The 20,073-nt window shown below is 54.0% G+C and overlaps 1 protein-coding gene across 4 annotated transcripts in view; it reads right to left on the bottom strand.

The window, feature by feature from the left end:
• Window positions 1-5,372: 5,372 nt before the first annotated feature.
• Window positions 5,373-20,073, bottom strand: part of RAP1GAP2 (RAP1 GTPase activating protein 2) — a 238,936-nt gene continuing 224,235 nt past the window's right edge. For 2 of the 4 annotated variants that reach the window (XM_026449613.1, XM_026449610.1), the window contains 5 exons: window positions 18,211-18,340; window positions 15,093-15,248; window positions 8,795-8,866; window positions 8,196-8,282; window positions 5,373-6,578 (listed from right to left, as the gene is read on the bottom strand). In XM_026449613.1, coding sequence (XP_026305398.1) covers window positions 6,438-6,578; window positions 8,196-8,282; window positions 8,795-8,866; window positions 15,093-15,248; window positions 18,211-18,340 — 586 coding nt within the window. In that variant the 3' untranslated portion in view covers window positions 5,373-6,437. The remainder of the gene's footprint in view (window positions 6,579-8,195; window positions 8,283-8,794; window positions 8,867-15,092; window positions 15,249-18,210; window positions 18,341-20,073) is intronic. The other 2 variants (XM_026449608.2, XM_026449609.2) reach the window with 1 other exon arrangement.

Below are 20,073 nucleotides of genomic sequence, written 5' to 3'. Positions count from 1 at the left end.
GTCGGAGGCTAGACCACCCAGGTCTGTGCTGGCAGCCACAGGCTCTACAGCCGGCGTGTGTCGGAGGCTAGACCACCCAGGTCTGTGTACACCCTGCTGTTCACACAACGACCAAACGCCAAGTGACGCGTTTCTCAGAACGTATTTCCCGTCGTTGAGTGACATGTGATTGTATTCCTCCCTGTCTCTTTCCCAGAAAGGAGTCCATGTGGGACACAGTAACTGCTGTGTAATACTATCTGGTCTCATGAGCTTCACATACAAGATCTATTGAATTTCTACAATTCTGAGATGCAGAGAGGACAGGCAATGAACAGAAAAGGTTCTGAAGGGTAAATTATTGCCCAAGGCCACATAGCAGGTAAGAGATGGAGCCAGGATCCAAACCCAGAACCTTGGGCTCCAGTTAAAAGGGTCCCTGTATATTAAAAAGTGGTCTAGGTTGAAAATACAATTCAACTGGTGAATGACCAAAGGACGATAAGAAATCAAGAAGTTTCACGGTTCCCATGGAAAAAAAAAAAAAAGCAACCTCAAAGGCTGGCGTCAGGGAGGACACTGGCTCCTCAGTTAGCCCTGGTGCAGCCACCAGAGTCAGCGAGGTAAGTGTGAGGAGTCAGCACTGGCTCTTCTGTCCCTCTAGCGGGGCAAATGCCTGCAGATGCCAACTCTGCTCCAAGAGACCGTGGCTCTGATCCAGGAGTGGAGCAGGGACAAGCACAAGGCCTGAGCTCTCTCGTTGGACCCCCAAAACAGTGGGGCCATCTTGACATCACAACCCCCTGCCAGGAGGAAGAGGAGGGGGCAAAGGCGCCAAAGACCACGGATTCTACGTGAGGGCCCTGCTGGGCTCCACCCGCCATCACTGGCACCACTAGGGGGACCCACCTACAGGTACCTCCCTGCAGGTACGGCAGGGCCACAAAGACGGCCAGGGATAGCCGCGGCCTCTCTTGCCACTAGGGGTCAGGTCAGACCAATGCATCAACTATCACAGTCCCTCAAAGGCTGGGAGAAATGAACCTGACAACTCCCCGCTTGCCACGGTCCGGGTCCGTCACAGCCAGCCCAGCAGCCTTCTCCTCCCTGGTCCTCTGCTCCACCTCTCTGCAAGGAGGTCAGTGGAGGGCTGGGGAGCTCAGCATTTCTCAAAATGTGGTCTGCATGTGCTCTACGTCTGTATCATGTCAGTACAGCAAGTATCATCACTTTTCATTGCATTACGGACCAATAACAACCTCATCAACAGCTGGCGGTGACTGAGAATGGCATTTGAGAGTGGTCTAGAGATCAGCATCTTTCAAACGTGAGGAACGTACAGTTCCTTCATCGTGAAAGCTGTTCTCGCAAGATTCCCGAGAATCTGCTCACAGACCCCCAACTCCAGTGGCCCCATGGGCTGTCTTTGCAGTGCCGGCTTCAGGCCTTACCTACTTATCCCACGCGAACATCTTTTAATTCGGAGTGATCATTGCAAACATTTAGTCTTTTTGTTTGTTTGTTTGTTTGTTTTGAGACAGAGTCTGGCTCTGTTGTGCAGTGGCGCCATCTCGGCTCGCTGCAACCTTCGCCTCCCAGTTTCAAGTGATTCTCCTGCCTCGGCCTCCCAAGTAGCTGGGATTACAGGCATGCACCACCACACCCATCTAATGTTTGTATTTTTAGGAGAGACAGGGTTTCACCATGTTGGCCAGGCTGGTCCCAAACTCCAGACTTCAGGTGATCCACCCACCTAGGCCTCCCAAAGTGCTGGGATTACAGGCGTGAGCCACCACTCCCGGCCAAACGTTTAGTCTTTATAATTGGAATTTTTTTTTAGGTCTAAGTGAAAATGCAAACTTTAGAAGTGTTTGTAGAACCAGCAGATTCCTGAGAATATCTCCAAGCAGTTCAGTTTGAAAAGTAGGTCTAGATGTCCAAAAGCCAACTGTTCTGTCTCATGGGAGAAAGGCTTCCATTACAGCCAGGAGGACAGAAGTGAGCTGTGAGGAACTGCTCTAAGTGGGGTGAGGTGCCAGGCGGCAAGGCACAGGGCAATGGCACGTCTGCCGCTCAGGAGAAAGACCATGGGTCAGTGCTGACGTGGGGGACGAACAGCCTCACTAGGGGCAAGGATGGACGGCTGAGATGGCTCTCAGCCCTGGGGATTCCGTTATGTTCCCATCAGCCTGGGAGATGAAAGCTTTGACATGAAGGAGGCCGGGCGCAGGGGCTCACACCGGTAATCCCAGCACTTTGGGAGGCCAAGGTGGGGGGATCACCTGACATCAGGAGTTCAAGACCAGCCTCACCAAGATGGTGTCTCTACTAAAAATACAAAAAATGAGCTGGGTGTGGTGGCAAGCACCTGTAATCCCAGCTACTTGGGAGGCTGAGGCAAGAGAATCGCTTGAGTCCAGGAGGCAGAGGTTGCAGTGAGCTGAGATTGCACCAATGCACTCCAGCCTGGGCCTGCGCAACAAGAGCAAAACTCCGTCTCAAAAAAAAGAAAAAGAAAAAAAAAACTTTGACAGGAAGAGACAAAGGCGTGTAACTCTTCTTTCTAGAATCATTTCAGATATCACTTCTTTTAAGAGCGATCCCATTGCTTGAACTCCCTAAGCAATGTCCTGTTGACACAACAGCACTGCCCAAGGTGCCCAGGAAAAAAATACCAAAACTAGAGATGGTTTTCTGAGCTGGGCCAGACACACAGGCCTGACCACAGGCATGGCCTAAACATCAGAATCCACCCCAGGCCCCAGGGCTCCATCCGGCTGAGCCTGGCCTGCCCCCAGCTCAGGCCTCCACGCTTGGGAGATGTGAGGGCAATGATGAAAGGGACAGGGAACGGGAGCTCGTGTTCCCCAGCTGGGAGGGAAAAAAGCTGGTCACAAATGGCCGGACGTGGTGGCTCACACCTGTAACCCTAGCACTTTGGGAGGCTGAGGTGGGCGGATCACCTGAGGTCCGGAATTCGAGACTAGTTTGGCCAAGATGGTGAAACTCCATCTCTATTAAAAATGCAAAAATTAGCCAGGTGTGGTGGCGGGCGCCTGTAATCCCAGCCACTCAGGAGGCTGAGGCAAGACAATCGCTTGAACCCAGGAGGTGGAGGCTGCAGTGAGCCGAGATCGCACCACTGCACTCCAGCCTGGGTGACAGGGCAAGACCCTGTCTCAAAAAAGATAATAATAATAAAAATAAATCTGGTCACGACCGTCAGGGCCCCGAAGCTTACTCCATGTGACTGTCACAGTCTCCCACAGTGCTAGGTGTGAGAGCAGAATCTGGAAGCAGGCTTGTCTTCAACCTACGGTTGCAGGGATTTAGTGTTGAAAAGAATTCCCTGGATCCCTAGATCAAAGATGAGTCGTCATAAAGTCTTAAAGCATTTCCTCTCTCGTAAGCTCCTCTAGGAATACATCAGACCCCCTGGAGTCAAACACAGATCAACTGCGACTCCTGCCAGAGGCGGGGGACTGGACAGAGAGGCCTCAGGCCACTCTCCTTATACCTGTCACCCGTATTTAGCTGCTGGACCACCTCCTCCACTGGATAACACGGGCAGAGTGTCCAAAGCCTATAAGTATCTTCCTACAAGAAACCTACAGAACTCAAAACAAGTGCTTCATTAAATGTCTGCAAGATACAACATTATGTTGGCTCACCAACTGCAGCTCAACTCTTTTTTTTGAGACGGAGTCTCGCTCTGTTACCGGGCTGGAGTGCAGTGGTGCGATGTCAGCTCACTGCAAGCTCCACCTCCTGGGTTCAAGCGACTCTCCTGCATCAGCCTCCTGGGTTCAAGCGACTTCCTGCATCAGCCTCCTGAGTAGCTGGGATTACAGGCACCCACCACCACACCCAGATAATTTTTGTTTTGTTTTGTTTTGTTTTGTTTTGTTTTGTTTTTTGGACAGTCTTGCTCTGTCACCCAGGCTGGGGTGCAATGGCACGATCTCAGCTCACTGCAACCTGTGTCTCCTGGGTTCAAGTGATTCTCCTGCCTCAGCCTCCTCAGTAGCTTGGACTACAGGCGCCCACGACCACACCCAGCTAATTTTTGTATTTTTAGTAGGGACAGGGTTTCACCATGTTGGCCAGGATGGTCTCAATCTCCTGACCTCGTGATCCACCCGCCTCGACCTCCCAAAGTGTTGGGATTACAGGCATGAGCCACTGCTCCCGGCCTCAACTCTTATAGTTCTACATAAATTACATTTACTGAGGGATGCGGAACATTTTGATAAGCAGGCTATGGAGTGTGGTGGAGCCTCTGGAAGGAAGAGTCTAGAGCCTGTGGAAGGCTTGATGTGGTCCCCCCTTCCTGCCGGCCCCAGACCCAAGCCCGTTTTCCCATTTACTGTATCTCACACTCTCCACTATCTCACTGGGTTGTCCGACCTGGCGCCCTCTCTCTTCCTCTGTTCCTCTTGTTCCGCATCCCTCTTCTGTCTTGATCTCCCAATGTCTCCTATTTCACCCTGGCTCCCACTGTCCATCAGAACTACAACAGGTGCCCCAGGAATCTCCCACCAGCCTGGACAAGCAGCTTAGCTCCTTTCCCCAACCCCAAGAGGAATCTTGGCAGCTGGCCCCAACTAGGGCCGGAGGAGCCGTGCCCTGCTCTCTGTGGTCCAGCCGGGCAGTCGGGGACTGACCCCAGGCCTGCCCGGGCCCCAGCCTAGTGTGGGTGGAATCTTAACAAAGTCAGAAAGGGGGAGGTGGTGTCACATAGCCGTTAAAAGCACAGGATTTGGAACCCGGCTGACCTGGATTCAACTCCACCTGCTCCCACAAATGATTTTGTCTCTTTGAGGCATGGTTTCCTCACACAGAATACTATGCCCATAATTATTAAAAATGAGTATGAATTATTATACCAAAATCATTACACACCAAATAACGGCCTTCCTCCCAGGGCACTGAGGGCAGTTGCGAGTCTCCAGGTGAGATAATGTATGTGAGGCTTTCACTTTATACAACCGTAATAACAGCTAACATTTTTGACCATTTATTGTATTCCAGGCAATCTGGATTTTCCAGGCAAGATATCAATGAACTCTCACGATAGCTCTGACAGGGGTCCTGCTTCTTATCTTTACGTTGTTGACAAGAAAGCTGCACCTTAAGAGGCTTTAAAGACTGCCCAGGATCCCACAGAGCTGAGGTGTTTGTTCATTCGTAATAACAGCTAACTTTTTTTGAGATGGAGTCTCGCTCTGTTGCCCGGGCTGGAGCGCAGTGGCACGATCTCGGCTCACTGCAAGCTCCGCCTCCCGGGTTCACGCCATTCTCCTGCCTCAGCCTCCTGAGTAGCTGGAACTACAGGCACCCGCCACCTCGCCCCGCTAGTTTTGTTTTGTATTTTTTAGTAGAGACGGGGTTTCACCGTGTTAGCCAGAATGGTCTCGATCTCCTGACCTTGTGATCCGCCCGTCTCGGCCTCCCAAAGTGCTGGGATTACGGGCTTGAGCCACCGCGCCCGGCCTGAGCTGAGGTTTTAATTGAGGTGGGTGTCGCCTCGGCCCCACATATCATTCCCCATAAAGCCCTACACATAACGCCCCCAGATGGGAGCCTTCCAGATCCCTTTCTAACAGGCAGTCCAGCAGAACACTGACCTGAGAATCAGAAGACCTGCGTGTGAAATGAGGCTCTACCTCTGCGTCGGTGTAAGGACCTGAGCAGGCCTGTGGCGTCCCTCGTCCTGTCCCTGTGTGTGTTCGTGAAAACAAGACCCGTTCCACCACCTGCACAGGCTGACAGCCAGGCTCAAGCCAGATGCTGGATCTACATGCCGTGTGGACCAACGAGCACTCAGCAAGCGTAAGATGAAAAATCTTCTCTACTGCACGCCAGCTGGGGGCCGTCCGAGCTCCACTTGAATACTTCCAGGGACGGGGAGCTCACCGCTTCCTTTAGCAGCTTGTTCTAGTTAGTTTTTCCCTTGGTAAAGGCCGAAGGGACTTGCCTATAGTTCCACGGCCCCTGCCCAGGCAGGTCTTCCAATGCTCAGCCGGCTGGCTAGGAAGAGTCATTGCGGTGCCCACAGCAGCTATGAAAACCCGTAAGGGCTGCAGTCCTCGCTCCTGCCATTCTGCCCTGGGCTCCCCAACCCAGGAGGAGGCAGGTGAAAGCGCCAATGTTCCTGGCTTGCTCCGGCTCCTCTCCGACTGCCACCTCTTTACCTGTCTCTGCTTATCAGACTCCTGGGCCCGAAGGAGATGACTCAGATCAAGGAAGGAAGGGGAGGCTGCTGAAGAAACTGTTGGCTGCTCCGGCCTCACACACTTCCTAAGCCCCCCGCCTTTGCAAACACCTGGGATGCCCCTGCGTTTCCTGTCACCCCTCTAGCTGGCCTGTGGGCTCTGAGGTCGGGATCCCATGGACCTTGGACCACTTTCTTTCTTCCCCAATCCCAACCCCACAGCAACCATCAGTCACTCTGACGCTCATACCTTAAAAGACTCCAGGAACCCCCCGTGGCCTCCATTCTCAAACTTGTCCTCCTCTGGGCCCAGTCCCAGCATGGCCTGTGTGTGGGCGTGGAGCTCATCGTGAAGGTTGTCCAGGAGGGCAGCCCTGGTCCGGTCCTAGAAGGGAAAAGGGTGGGGATGGAGAAGCGGGCTCTGAGAGCAGAGATGTGCCCTCTCCTGTGAGCTGCAGATATCTGACCTGGGCGCTGGCACTTTGCCCAGCCCGGCCCAGAAACGGTGAGACCTACAGCTGGGCTGAGCTTCATGCTCACAAATGCTGCAGCTAAGACGAAGGCTGTGCGCCTGGCCTCCTGCTGTACTCCCCCTGCCCTTCTCCCTGGGTCAGCCCACCGCTGCCACAGCTCCACCCTGATGGTGGAGGATCCCAGCCCGGCCCTCTGCCCCAGTTCCACATCCACGCACCCAACTCCCCACTGCTCCTCTCCATGCAGACGTTCGTCCAGAACCATGCACACGGATGCCAGGGGCCGCCATTCACACAGACAAGGACCGGCCCTTTCAGCAGCCCAGCCTTCGCAGACACAACTCGGCCACGGTGTCATCAAAAAGCCCAGGCTGCAGGCCCGAGAGTCACCCTACGATCAATCCCACGTCCCCAACACTTACAACCAGGAGTCCACCAAGTCTTCCCAACTTTGACCCTAAACCATTTCCTCCCATACCGTACAAGCCTTCGTCATTTCTCCTAGGTTCCTGTAAAGAGCTTCTAACTGGCCGCCTTCCTGTACCTCCTGCCCTGCAACCTGTCCCTGTCACTGTCGTTCTCAATGACGCCACTGTGAGAGCAATCCCGCTGGCACACACACCGAGCCCCTCACTCTCCTGCGTAAGCACTTTACCAGCAGCCCACCTCCCCGAGCTCAAAGCTCTTCTGGATCTGAGCCAACCAACATCTCCAGCTGAGTCTCCACCATTCCAGCCCACGTGGGTCCTTCGGCCACAGCAAACCCTCCTGACGTTACGCTCTGGTTCTTCCTGGCCTTTGCTTATGCTGTTTCCCATGCCAGGTCGGCCCTCCCTTCCCCACTCTTTCCTCCTGGCAGAAGGTTCATCCGATATCAAGATTCAGTTGCTCATCAGCCACCTCCTCTAGGAAGCTTTCCCTGAACACGCCCTCCATCCCCCACAGGCAGAAGCAGTCACTATCTGAGCTGCGCTGACCTCCCTCCCAGCCTAGTGCTGGCACACTGTACTATAACTGTCTATTTAATAATGATCCCCGTGCTCTTCCCCCACCGTCCTCTCCAGGGATATAAACTGTCTCACTTATCCCCATATCTCAGGGAAGAGAACAGGGCCTGACACACAGTAGGTGCTTTAAAAATGACCGATTAGCCGGGTGTGGTGGCTTATGCCTGTAATCCTGGCACTTTGGGAGGCCAAGGCGGGCGGATCACCTGAGGTCAGGAGTTCAAGACCAGCCTGGCCAACATATAGAAACCCCATCTCTACTAAAGATACAAAAATTAGCCGGGTGTGGTGGCGCACGCCTGTAATCCCAGCTACTCGGGAGGCTGAGGCAGGAGAATGGCGTGAACCTGGGAGGCGGAGCTTGCAGTGAGCTGAGATTCGGCCACTGCACTCCAGCCTGGGCGACAGAGCGAGACTCTGTCTCAAAGAAAAAAAAAAAAAAAGAGGGAGGAGCCCTGGATGAGGCTGGCTAACGGGCGGCCCGGTGGGCGGGAGGGAGACCTTCAGAACCCAGACTCTCACCTCCAGCTTTGCAAACTTGTCCGACTTGCAGCAGGCGTTCTCGGCATTGGTGAGCTTGGTGAGCAGAAACTCTCTGAACTCCGGGCCCTGGAACAGACAAGACGGCCCTCAGGTCTGTCATTCTCGGCTGTTGCCGGAAGATCTTCAGCCACGGTGACAGGCAGCAGAGCTGGGGGCGTGGGGAGAACCCCTGAAAGGTCCCTTCTGACAGTGGATCATTTCTAGCCCAGGCCAAGCCCACCTGCGAATATCCCAACACGGAAACCCGCTTCCCTGGTCCTGGGAAGCCACAGCGGCACTTCCACGACTAGAGCTCATTCTTGCCCGAGGCTCCTTGACCAGGGCCTGACATAAAAACCCTTCTTTCAGCAGAAAGGCAACCCCAGTGTCAAACGCCCCAACAAGTGGTCCTATGCTGGGCCAGACTGGCAGCATAAAAGAGGTGGGGAGAGACCCCAAGAAAGGAGGTTCCCCCCAAACCTGCAAAAGGATCTCCCTAACGTTCCGAGACTGAGTTCGGTTCCATCCCAACCATTGCTACTCAAGCACTGAGACCTGGCATCGTGGATGCGAGAGGAGCAGAAGGAAGAGTGTCCTACCTTCTGGAAAACGGGGGGGCTGGGCAGAGGTGGACCAAAGGTGGGCACATCTTCCCGCGCAGTGACAGAGACCTGAGTGAAACAGAGTCATGGTATGGACCTGGAGGGAAGAGACGGGCACTGCCCCTACGGGAGCCACATTCCTCACAGCAAAGCTACTCCCTTTCTCCCTCCTCCCCTTCCCAGAACACAAACAAAATACTCCTGTGGGCACTGCCAGTGCAGGCCCCGAGCCTGTTCCTAGAAGTGGGGCCGGACGGTGTGGGGCCAGCTGCAGCCTCTCATCTGTGTTCCTAGAGGCCAGAAGCAGGTTTGGCAAGATGACTGGACAGGGCTAGGACCCTATTTCTAATGCCACACAAGTGCCTGGGAGATGGTATCTCATGGCGTCATTCGACAGTGATGCTAATCCTACTGAGAAGGCACAGGGAGAACTGCTTTTCCCTGATGAGGAAACAGATGTCCAGAGACACACAGAGAAGCCCTCAAGTCCCACAGGTGATTAGCCGCAGAGGAACAGAGCACCCAGCCTTCTCCTGACCCGTCTCTGGGGTTCTCTTCCCAAGCCTGACTCCTCAGCTCGGCCATAAATCAGAATTGCTTCAAAATTGCTTCAGGTGTTTAAAAATAAATACTAGGTGCACAGGTTCTGGCCGAATCAGAAAGGCAGGGCCCCCTGGAAGCTCTCGTGCAGCCAGTGGACCCGTGTTTGGGAGCCCTGGCCCCACATACAGGGTCAGCCAGTCCAGGGCCCAGGCTAGGAACTGAGGGTGCGGCGTGCACCTCTGGTAGCCTGAGCGAGCCTGAGCTTTCGAGTGACGGCATCCAGGTTCTCTGCATGGGGGTCTCCTAGACGTGGGACGGGCCCTACACCCCGCCTTCCCTCTGCACGGAGGTGCCCTGATTTCACCTATCCTCAGCCCACAAGGCTGTGGGGCTCTTGGGAGACTGCCCTCCCTTCCCCGTGCGGCCGCTGACGTGAGCCCGGCCCTGGTGTGCTGCCAGCCTCCCCAGCCTGTGAAGTGGGGCAGATGCAGAGAGTCTGCCAGGGCGGGTGAGCAGGCAGCTGGGCACCGAGCCAAGGAAAGGCCCTGCCAGAGTCCAGAGGGGAAACAGAGCAGGAGAGAGCTGGTCAATACGGGCTTTCTCTTCCCAAGCTCCAGGCTGTCTGCCCAGCCCGAATTGCAGTGCCTGGAGTCAGGAAACGGTGCTTGTTCGGCTGACGTGATTTCTGGCTGGGCTCCAGCAGCTGAACCCAGTTCCCTACCACCACCCACCGGGCACCCGTGGCCCAGGTCAAGAATTCAGTCACAGACCCAGAATCAGGGGTGGGGGTGTGGGAAGGCTACGGGGAGGCTGCAGACTGTGGGCACCTGGGACAGAGGCCAGAGGGCAGCCCCAGCTCTCCCCTTCCCACCCCTACTCCCCGTCATCTTCCAGCCTACATTAGTGGTCTGTGCCGACTGTGTAAGTGGCTTCAGACACATTCTCAAATCTGTCCAACCGTCCAGCAGGACAGTCCCACAGCAGAGCCCTGCGGGCCACGTGGAGGACAGGGTCCTTCCTTGTGACATGCTTTCACCTTCCACCCTCATTGTGCGCCTCTCCTGACCCCATTCCAACCAGGCGGCCAGGCCTTTGTTGTTCCCCCCTCTTGGGGACATCTGGGTCACTGGGCTGAAAGCAGAAGTTGCCCGAACACAACCCCACCTTCCTGTTTTCTAAATGCAGCGAGGGCCTCCAGTGAGGGCTTGGAGGGAGAGAGGCAGATGCAGGTGACTGGGGAAGGGACCTGCATGGCTGGAAGGAGGAAGGAGCTTGGTGTGAGTCATGAGGATGCACTGGGAACCTCAGAAAGCTTAAAACCTGACAGAGTCCCCACACCCAAGGGTGCACTGGGAGCCGCGGTGGTGCACGGAGCACTGTCCGAGCAACAGACAAGTCGTGACGGGAAATGGGGAGGGGGCTACAAAGAGGCCCTCCCCAGCGGTGGGCTTCACCTGAGATTCCTGACACCTTTGAGGACTTCCGGAGTGGGAGGCAGGGATTTGCAGGGAGGGAAAGGGGGTAGTCCTGGTGATGGCTGAGCTGGACTTTCCTTCCAAGCTGATAGGATGAGGGCTACGCTCATTTCTGAAAAATCCAGTGTGATGCTCCGTGCACACCCGAGTCCATGGAGCCAATTTCTTGCCTGCTCCGATGGCTCAGTGAGCAAGACCGCAGGTAGACCCAGACAGGAACCTCAGCTCCACAGCTCCCTGGCTCTGCGGCCTCAGGCCTTAAGTGGGTTCAGCTCTCAGCTTCCATTTCCTCTGCCAGTGAGAGGTCCTGTCTCACTAGGGGCTTGTCAGGATTCAAGACTGTGCGTCTAAGGACCCGGCACGGTGCCTGGCATGAGCAAGCAGCTGGTAAGGGGTAACCACTGTCACCCAGTGGCCTTTGCACTTCCCCTGCTGACCTGTACCCATTAAAGGGCTCCTGAAATAGAGTTCCCCCAAAGCACCTTGCAACCCACCACACACACACAAACACACACACACACACGCACGCACGCACACATACTCTCAAGCACGCCTCCTTCCCTCCCGAAGGGTATCAGGGCTAACAGCCCGCAGGTGTCTACTCCAACTTCCTCATTTCACACAGACAAAACTAGAGGCCCAGAGAGGGAAGGAACAAGGTCACGCAGCAGAGGCGGGGCCAGGACCAGAGCCCCAGGCTGCCCAGCCCCTCCGTGGACAGAAGAGGACCCCCTCCTGCACACACCCAGCCCTGCCCCTACTTTACTCTTCTTTCTTCAGCTCTTCCTCCCCAGTGGAGGCCTCCTGGGGCTTGCTCAGTCCGGGAGGAAATCTCAGCCTTCTTTGCCATGGACCCTGAGCCTGCAGGGGCCAGCTAAGGTCCTGTTTCACCCAGGCCCCCTGGGAGGGATCTAACCAGGTCCTCCTCACGGTCTGTTAATTACCTGGGGTGCCACCGGAAGTGTGGATGGACAGCGCTTTCGGGAGTACTTTGGAAGGCTGGTCCCCCTCCCTGGCCCCATTCACACATCTTGCCTTCCAGCCTCAGTGTCTGCCTGGCAGGTGGAGGGCACGATCAAGGTACCACAGCCTGCTCCTCCTGGGAGCCCTGCCTCTTTGCTTCTCATCACCCCTCTGAGTACAATGCTGTGCTTCATGGCTTAGAAGAGTGGGTAAAGACAGCTGGGCACAATGGTTCACGCCTGTAATGCCAGCACTTTGGGAGGCTGAGGCCGGTGGATCACAAGGGCAGGAGTTCGAGGCCGGTCTGGCCAACATGGTGAAACCCCGTCTCTACCAAAAATACAAAAATTAGCCAGGTATGGTGGTGGGCGCCTGTAATCCCAGCTACTCAGGAGGCTGAGGCAGGAGAATTGCTTGAACCTGGGAGGCAGAGGTTGCAGTGAGCCGAGATCACACCACCGCATTCTAGCCTGGGTGACAGAGCGAGACTCTGTCTCAAAAAAAAAAAAAAGAAGAAGAAGAAGAAGAAGAAGAGTGGATAAAGACTTCTAGCACCAAAGCTGGAGGTGGGGTGGCACTTTTTGGGATCTCTGATTTTTCTCTGTATGGGTGCACCACTCGGCTAAGGTCTCGGGAGACTGGAGAAGCTGGTTAGCTGAGATGCATTTCCTATTGGGAAAGAGAGGCAGATGCTAAACGTCTACAGGAGGCCTCATTCTGCCAGAGGGTCTGGGAGCCCTCCTGTCACATGGCTTCATTTCAAGGATCCTTCTCAGTAGTTCTTCCTCTTCGACTGTCTAGTAAAAGAAGCAGTTGAGGCAGGGCATGGTGGCTCAAGCCTGTAATCCCAGCACTTTGGGAGGCCGAGACAGGCGGATCACGAGGTCAGGAGATCGAGACCATCCTGGCTAACACGGTGAAACCCCGTCTCTACTAAAAAATACAAAAAACTAGCCGGGCGAGGTGGCGGGCGCCTGTAGTCTCAGCTACTCAGGAGGCTGAGGCAAGAGGAATGGCGTAAACCCGGGAGGCGGAGCTTACAGTGAGCTGAGATCCGGCCACTGCACTCCAGTCCGGGCGACGAGCAAGACTCCGCCTCAAAAAAAAAAAAAAAAAAAAAAAGGCAGTTGACTAGTTCAGCTGCCCAGTGGCTGACCTGCACTCGCTGCTTCCTCTGTCCCTTCTCCAGCATCACGAAGGCCCCGAGGCTGATTCTGTTACCTCCACGAGCCCCATGCCAGCCTGGTGCTTGGCGCACAGTAGGCACTGAGTGAGTCAACTTGCTTTGACCAACACATGAATCAAGCAGCTGTTTGAATTGAATGCCCATTTCAGTCAAAGCAGGTGATCCTCTAGCCTTCAAGAAATGGGCTGGGCACAGTGGCTCACGCCTGTAATCCCAGCACTTTGGGAGGCAGAGGCAGGTGGATCACTTGGGGTCAGGAGTTAGAGACCAGCCTGGCCAACATGGAGAAACCCCGTTTCTCCTAAAAATACAAAAAATTAGCTGGGCGTGATGGCGCATGTCTGCAATCCCAGCTACTTGGGAGGCTGAGGCAGGAGAATCACTTGAACCTGGAAGGTAGAGGTTGCAATGAGCCAAGACTGAGCCACTGCACTTCAGCCTGGGCAACAGAGCAAGACTCTGTCTCAGAAAGGGGAGGGGAGGGGAAGGGGAAAGGAGGGAAGGGGAAAAGAAACGAAACGAAAAGAAAAGAAAAAAGAAAAGCCCACACCATGTCTTCTCCAACTTCAGCTAAAACTGCTCAATGGCAGGGATGTATGAGCCTGGGCATAAAGGAATCAACCTCAACAGCAGGGAGTTGCTATTGGTTTCTGTCGCTTGTTTTGTTTTGTTTTTAGAGACAGGGTCTCGCTATGTTGCCCAGGCTGGTCTTGAACTTCTGGCCTCAAACAATCCTCCTGCCTCTGCCTCCCAAAGCACTAGAATTACAGGCGTACGCCACTGTGCCCAGCCTCTATTTATTTTCTTCTGATGATTCACATTTGGTTTTCAAAGGTGACGTGAATTTTGCACTTAACTGAGTGGAAGTGTTGTGGCATCCTGAACCCCAGGAATCAGTATGGGCTGAAATTATTTGATGGGAATCATTGTCAGGCCTCACGGTTTCCCATTAGCAATCACAGGCTCATCTTTCCTCTCCCTTAGAACAGTAGTTCCTGATATTTCGCAGAGCAGGGAGCCCTTTGAGAATTTAAGGTATGGCCTCCCTTTTCAGGAATCCAAGGAAGGGCACAAATTCAGCATTTTGCACTTATCTGCAGGGAGTCAGAGACTGCCTAACCCTCACCTTGAAAACCCTGCCTCAGTCTATCACCCTTGAGTCCTGTGCCCGCCACAGCACTGCGATTCCAAGAGACTGTTGCCCAAGAGGTCGAGATTCTTTCTGGTGGAGCAGAGGAGGGGAGGGTCAGCGATCCAGCCATGAGGGAGCAGGGGACTGTAGGGGCAATGAGCTGCTCCGTCTCGCTGTCAACTGCACTGGCGAGGATTTTGAGCCATCTGACAGACCCGTGACTGCTTGGGAGGTTCAGACCCAGGTGCTTGCGTATCTGCCTCCCTGGAGTCCTTTAAATTAAGATCCATCCTTTGTCCAAAACAGCCAGGCCAGGGGCTCACCCAGTGGCCAGGGTCTACCAGGCCCCTCCTCTCCACCCTCACCCTAAACACGTTTTTTCTTTCTTTCTTTTGTTACCACCCTTCTATCGCTACCCTTTCCTGCTCGTCCTTTCCACGCTGTTTCTTTTTTTTTTTTTTTTTTTTTTGAGGCGGAGTCTCGCTCTGTCGCCCGGACTGGAGTGCAGTGGCCGGATCTCCGGAGTAGCTGGGACTACAGGCGCCCGCCACCTCGCCCGGCTAGTTTTTGTATTTTTAGTAGAGACGGGGTTTCACCGTGTTAGCCAGGATGGTCTTGATCTCCTGACCTCGTGATCCGCCGGTCTCGGCCTCCCAAAGTGCTGGGATTACAGGCTTGAGCCACCGCACCCGGCCTACACGCTGTTTCTTTATTGTAGCTCTGCCTTACTCGAGCAAATGGCATTACCAGATCCCAAATACAACACTCAGAGCTCCTCAACCCTCAAGTAAGATGCCATTGAGCCTGGAGGCAGCAAGGGGGATCAGGTGGCCTTGGAAGCTCCTCCCCACCCAGAATCTAGCTCCAAACCCCAGAAACCTGAGAACTCACAGAGAATCTCTGACTGCTAAGGACTAGTGCCTTCTGATAGCATAGGATCCACACAGGATAAGGTGTCGAGGCCCACCACTTCCTCCCACAAGGCGTTCTCCTTACCTTGTAGGACGGGGTCTCCGTGCCTGGGGTCTCGACCTGCACGACGATGTAGGCATGTAAGAAATTGGAGGCTATCATGTCTGGGACAAACGGCGTGTTTTCCTCTTGGAAGATGATGGCCACAATGTCATTTCCAATGTGTCGCTTTCTTTGGAGCTAAATAAAAAGTGTTAGAGGTTATCAGCCAGTTAGGAACATCATGAAAGATGTTTTGGGGAAAGAGTGGGTTCACTTTCATTTGCACACAGGACACCTGAATTCTGAGTAAGGAGAGTTCGCGGTGGTTGTTTTGGAAATTTAAGATTGAAAGCACAGTACTGATGCCGGGCAGCACCGGGAGAAGTGCATGGAACACGCTTCGTGCTTTGTGTATCTTTTGAGTTGCTTTCCTATATGGGAAAACCAGGGGGGTTCTTCTTTCAACCTTTTTTTTTTTTTTTTTTGAGACAGGGTCTCACTCTGTTGCCCAGGCTGGAGTACAGTGGCGCGATCTCAGCTCACTGCAACCTCCGCCTCCCGGGTTCAAGTGATTCTTCCACCTTAGCCTCCCGAGTAGCTGGGATTACAGGTGGGTGCCACTATGCCCACTAATTTCTGTATTTTTTGATAGAGACAAGGTTTCACCATGTTGGCCAGGCTGGTCTTAAACTCCTGACCAGCCTGCCTCAGCCTCCAAAGTGCTGGGATTACAGGCGTAAGTCACTGCGCCTGACCTTCTTTCAATCTTTAGAAGCCACCAAAAAGGGAAAAAAAAAAAAAAAATGGGGAAGATGGCCAAGTGGTTAGGTGGAAACTAGCGAGCATCTTACTGACCTCTACAGCATGTAGATCCCTGACTCAGGACTCGGCAAGAATATTTAAAAGGCAAGGCTGGGTCTTGCCCTGGTAGAGCCTGTCCTTTATCTGGGAGAAATACAAACACAGGAGAAGCCACCTGAAAAAACTAACAAAGCCTCCCGCCAGCAAGGGCTAAATCAGCTGCTGTGCATGAAAGGCCTGACCGTTCTGGAGACAGAGGGGAGGGGAAATCACAGGGCCCGACAGCAACCTGAGAGGGCTTCCTGGAGGAGGAGACGTCTTGAAGATAGAGGGGAGGGGAAATCACAGGGCCTGACAGCAACCTGAGAGGGCTTCCTGGAGGAGGAGACGTCTTGAAGGTCAGGGGGTCTTGAAGGTGTGAATGAGAGTGATGAGGTGGCAGATCATGACAGCACTGATGACCTAGCTTGGCGCAGGTGGGATGGAAGGAGGATTCCCAACCATAACTCCATATCCCAAGCAGGGCCAGGTGCTTCTGGGTGTGACCTCGGCCACCAAGCATCTGGTGTATCCCTGGAACCGCGTCGGGCTGTTCATGCAGGATATGAAATGTTAACCCTGTCCTGAAGTTCGAGGCTGCAGTGAGCTATGATCGCACCACTGTACTCCAGCCTGGGTGACAGAGGGAGACCCCCTCTCACACACACACACAAACCCTCTCCTGTACATCGAGTCTGGGCTAGGTGCCTGCCTATGCATTTGTTCCTTTATTAAGCACCTACTGCATGCAGTCCCTTCACACTGAGTTTCTCATTCCCTGAACACTGTTATACACCAAGCACGGTGCTGGGCGCTTTTACACAATTTACCTCACTTACTCCACACACATCTTCCCATTTCTCAGGAAGAGAAAGCTAATATTTACTCAGTCCCTGCCAAGAGCCGAGCCCTGTGCCAAGGTGTATTTCCCAAGAAACATACATAAGACTGAGAAGGCCCAGAGAGAACGGACCTCAGGCCCAGGCTGGGCAGCAGGTGAGAGGGGTCATAAGGGAACAGAGAGGCTGGAGGTGAAAGATTGAACACAAACCCACTTTGGATACAAAAGGAATTCTGCTTCCATTTGTTTCTGGAACATTCAGTAGCTATTTTAGAGCCAACTCATAATCTCGTTTGCCAATTTCCTTCTTTCCTAAGAAGCCAGGCACTATGTTTACAATTTTCCCTCTGTGCTCCCTCCCCAGTTCCTGCTCAGAGACACACAGGTCAGAGTTTGGGCAAAGGCCCACCTGCATTTCTCACTTTCCCAGACTGAAAAGGGGCAGAAGGCGGGCTCGGGGAACTGGGCTTGCAACGGCCGGGGACCAGCTGCGGCTCTCCCCGGGGATGCATGGCTGTCAGAGCAGCAAACGGGGGGCACACCGAGAAAGCCGTGGGGACAGGGGTCTCATCCAGGTCTCCCTGGTAGAGGTCAAGGCTGAATTCCCACAGGTGTGGTGAGAGAGGAGCCTGTGAGATGAGGAAAGCTGAGGGTGGGGAAGGATTTTCAAGCAATAACCAGCCTTCCATCACTGGGGCAGGAAGGGGGACAAAATGACCAGGGGCTGGATAGTGAACAGCTGTTCCATGGGAAGCTGGCCACGAGCTGGGCATCGTATGAACCCTAGTCAGAAATGTATGTAATCCCCACAATAACCCCCTATCGTGGGTGGTGTTACCCGCATTTTACAGATGAGAAAGTTAACTGGCTTGCCCAGAGTCACACGCCCCAACGTGGCACAGCTGGCTTCATGCCCCCATCTGCAAACCCCACCATGCACACTTTACCACCACCGTCTATGACCAGGGCCCCCAGGCTCTGCTCTGTGCTCTGCCCCTAATAAACGGAGAAACCTCAAGGAAGTCTTGTGACCACTGTGGGCTGCAGTTTTCCCATCAGTCAACGTGGGAGAACCACAAGCCCTGCACTGCCTCCTGCCCAGGGCCACTGAGGCCCAGCCTTGGCCAGAAATGCAACAGAACGGACCGCTGAGATGCAGCCTGGGCCAGAAACGCAACAGAAAAGACCACTGAGGCAGAGCCTCAGCCAGAAACACAACAGAACGGACGGCTGAGACGCGGCCTCGGCCAGAAATGCAACAGAATGGATCACTGAGAGAAACGCAACAGAACGGAGAGCTGAGACGCGGCCTCGGCCAGAAACACAGCAGAACGGACTATGACGCTGCTATGCAGCTCAACGACTGGCCGGCTACAAGAACGAAAATGGGGAGGGCCGCAGTCCCTCAGCAGGTCAGACCAGAGGCGGGCCTTCACCTCGCACGCCCTGGGCTCCCAAAGCCCTCCCAAACCAGGTTACCTGCTGGGCGTCTCCCTCGGTAAATGGCAGCTTTGTGGAAACATGAAACATGATCTCCCTGTCCCGGAATGTCGTGTACACTGATTCCACCCCAGTCTGTCCGTGGGTCACATCCAGGCCTCCTCGGAAACTGTCAACAGAACAGGGCAGGAGATGGGGAGAAAAGACAGTGAGGCCAAGTGGGCAACTTAATGCAAGCTCCCGTAAGTATACGCAGCAGAGCTTAGTCTCTCTAGGCCTCCATAAAATAAAGGGATAGAATTTCATATCTCGGAGAACCTTCTGGGCTTTAATATACTGTATTTCACCTATTCTAAGCCCCACGTTTTGTTTTGGTTTGAGTCAGGGGTTCACTCTATCATGACAAGACAGGAGAGCTGAGGGCAGAGCAGGCTGTGATGTGGGAAAAGCAGGTAGATCTGTTCTTCCAGGTATATTAGCCCTGGCACTCTACCCACAAATCCATTATTTAAAGACAAAGCTGGCTGGGCACAGTGGCTCACGCCTGTCATGCCAGCACTTTGGGAGGGTGAGGTGGGCAGATCACCTGAGGTCAGCAGTTCGAGACCAGCCTGGCCAACATGGTGAAACCCCGTCTCTACTAAAAATATGAAAGTTAGCCAGACATGGTGGCACATGCCTGTAGTCCCAGCTACTCAGGAGGCTGAGGCAGGAGAATCGCTTGAACCCAGGAGGCGGAGGTTGCAGTGAGCTGAGATGGCACCACGGCACTCCAGCCTGGGCAACAAGAGTGAGACTCCATCTCTAAATAAATAAATAAATAAATAAATAAATAAGACAAAGCGGAACCTCCATTTCAAGCCTTGGTGGAATGGTTATATGGGAAGGAAACTCATCCATCCACAATCCCAAACAAATGCCCGTCCCCGGTGCCAGTGGCCCCCAAGGCTGGGCGCAGGCCTTTCTTTGCTCTTTGCAAGGCCATGTCCAAGTCCTCTGCCCAGAGCCAGGGCAGCCGGCCATCCTGTCGGCTGGTGGGGAGCCCAATAGAGGAGCATCTGGAGTCAGCCAGAAGAGGTGACAGATGCTCGACTTCTGCCCAGCTAGTCCCTAAGATAGAGGCCCAACCACTGCAGCACCCAGCCTGGGAGTATCCAGGGAAGTCCCTTCTCTGGCTCTCTCCTCACAGGCAAGAAAGAAAGGCACTAAGGAACTGGGTGGGCTTCCAGGAGCTGTCCCTTCTGCCTTTACACACACGGCTGCCAGCCTTGATCAGTCTTCAGCAGATGCAGATTCCTTTAAGAAAATGAGGCCGGGCACGGTGGCTCAAGCCTGTAATCCCAGCACTTTGGGAGGCCGAGACGGGCGGATCACGAGGTCAGGAGATCGAGATCATCCTGGCTGACACAGTGAAACCCCGTCTCTACTAAAACATACAAAAAACTAGCCGGGCGTGGTGGTGGGCGCCTGTAGTCCCAGCTACTCGGGAGGCTGAGGCAGGAGAATGGCGTAAACCCGGGAGGCGGAGCTTGCAGTGAGCTGAGATCCAGCCACTGCACTCCAGCCTGGGCAACAGAGCGAGACTCCATCTCAAAAAAAAAAAAAAAGAAAGAAAATGAAATAAGATGGACCTGGAATCTTAGCACCCCCAACACTACAATACAAGCCAGAAAATGTGTCCAGCTTGGCATGGCAGAAAGGATGCTGGACAAGGGGTCAGGAGCTCCAGGTTCTAGACCTGCTCCTGCCACTCAATCAGCACATGATTGTGGACAATTTGTTTAGTCTCTCTAGGCCTCCATAAAATAAAGGGATAGAATTTCACATCTCTGAGGAACTTCTGGGCTTTAATATACTGCATTTCACCTATTCTAAGGACCACATTTTGTTTTGGATTGAGTC

This window comes from Piliocolobus tephrosceles, chromosome 16 (genome assembly GCF_002776525.5).
Source record: "Piliocolobus tephrosceles isolate RC106 chromosome 16, ASM277652v3, whole genome shotgun sequence".
Classification (NCBI taxonomy): domain Eukaryota; kingdom Metazoa; phylum Chordata; class Mammalia; order Primates; family Cercopithecidae; genus Piliocolobus; species Piliocolobus tephrosceles.
The sequence above is the reverse complement of the archived record's forward strand: the minus strand, read 5'-3'. Positions and strand labels throughout refer to the sequence as shown.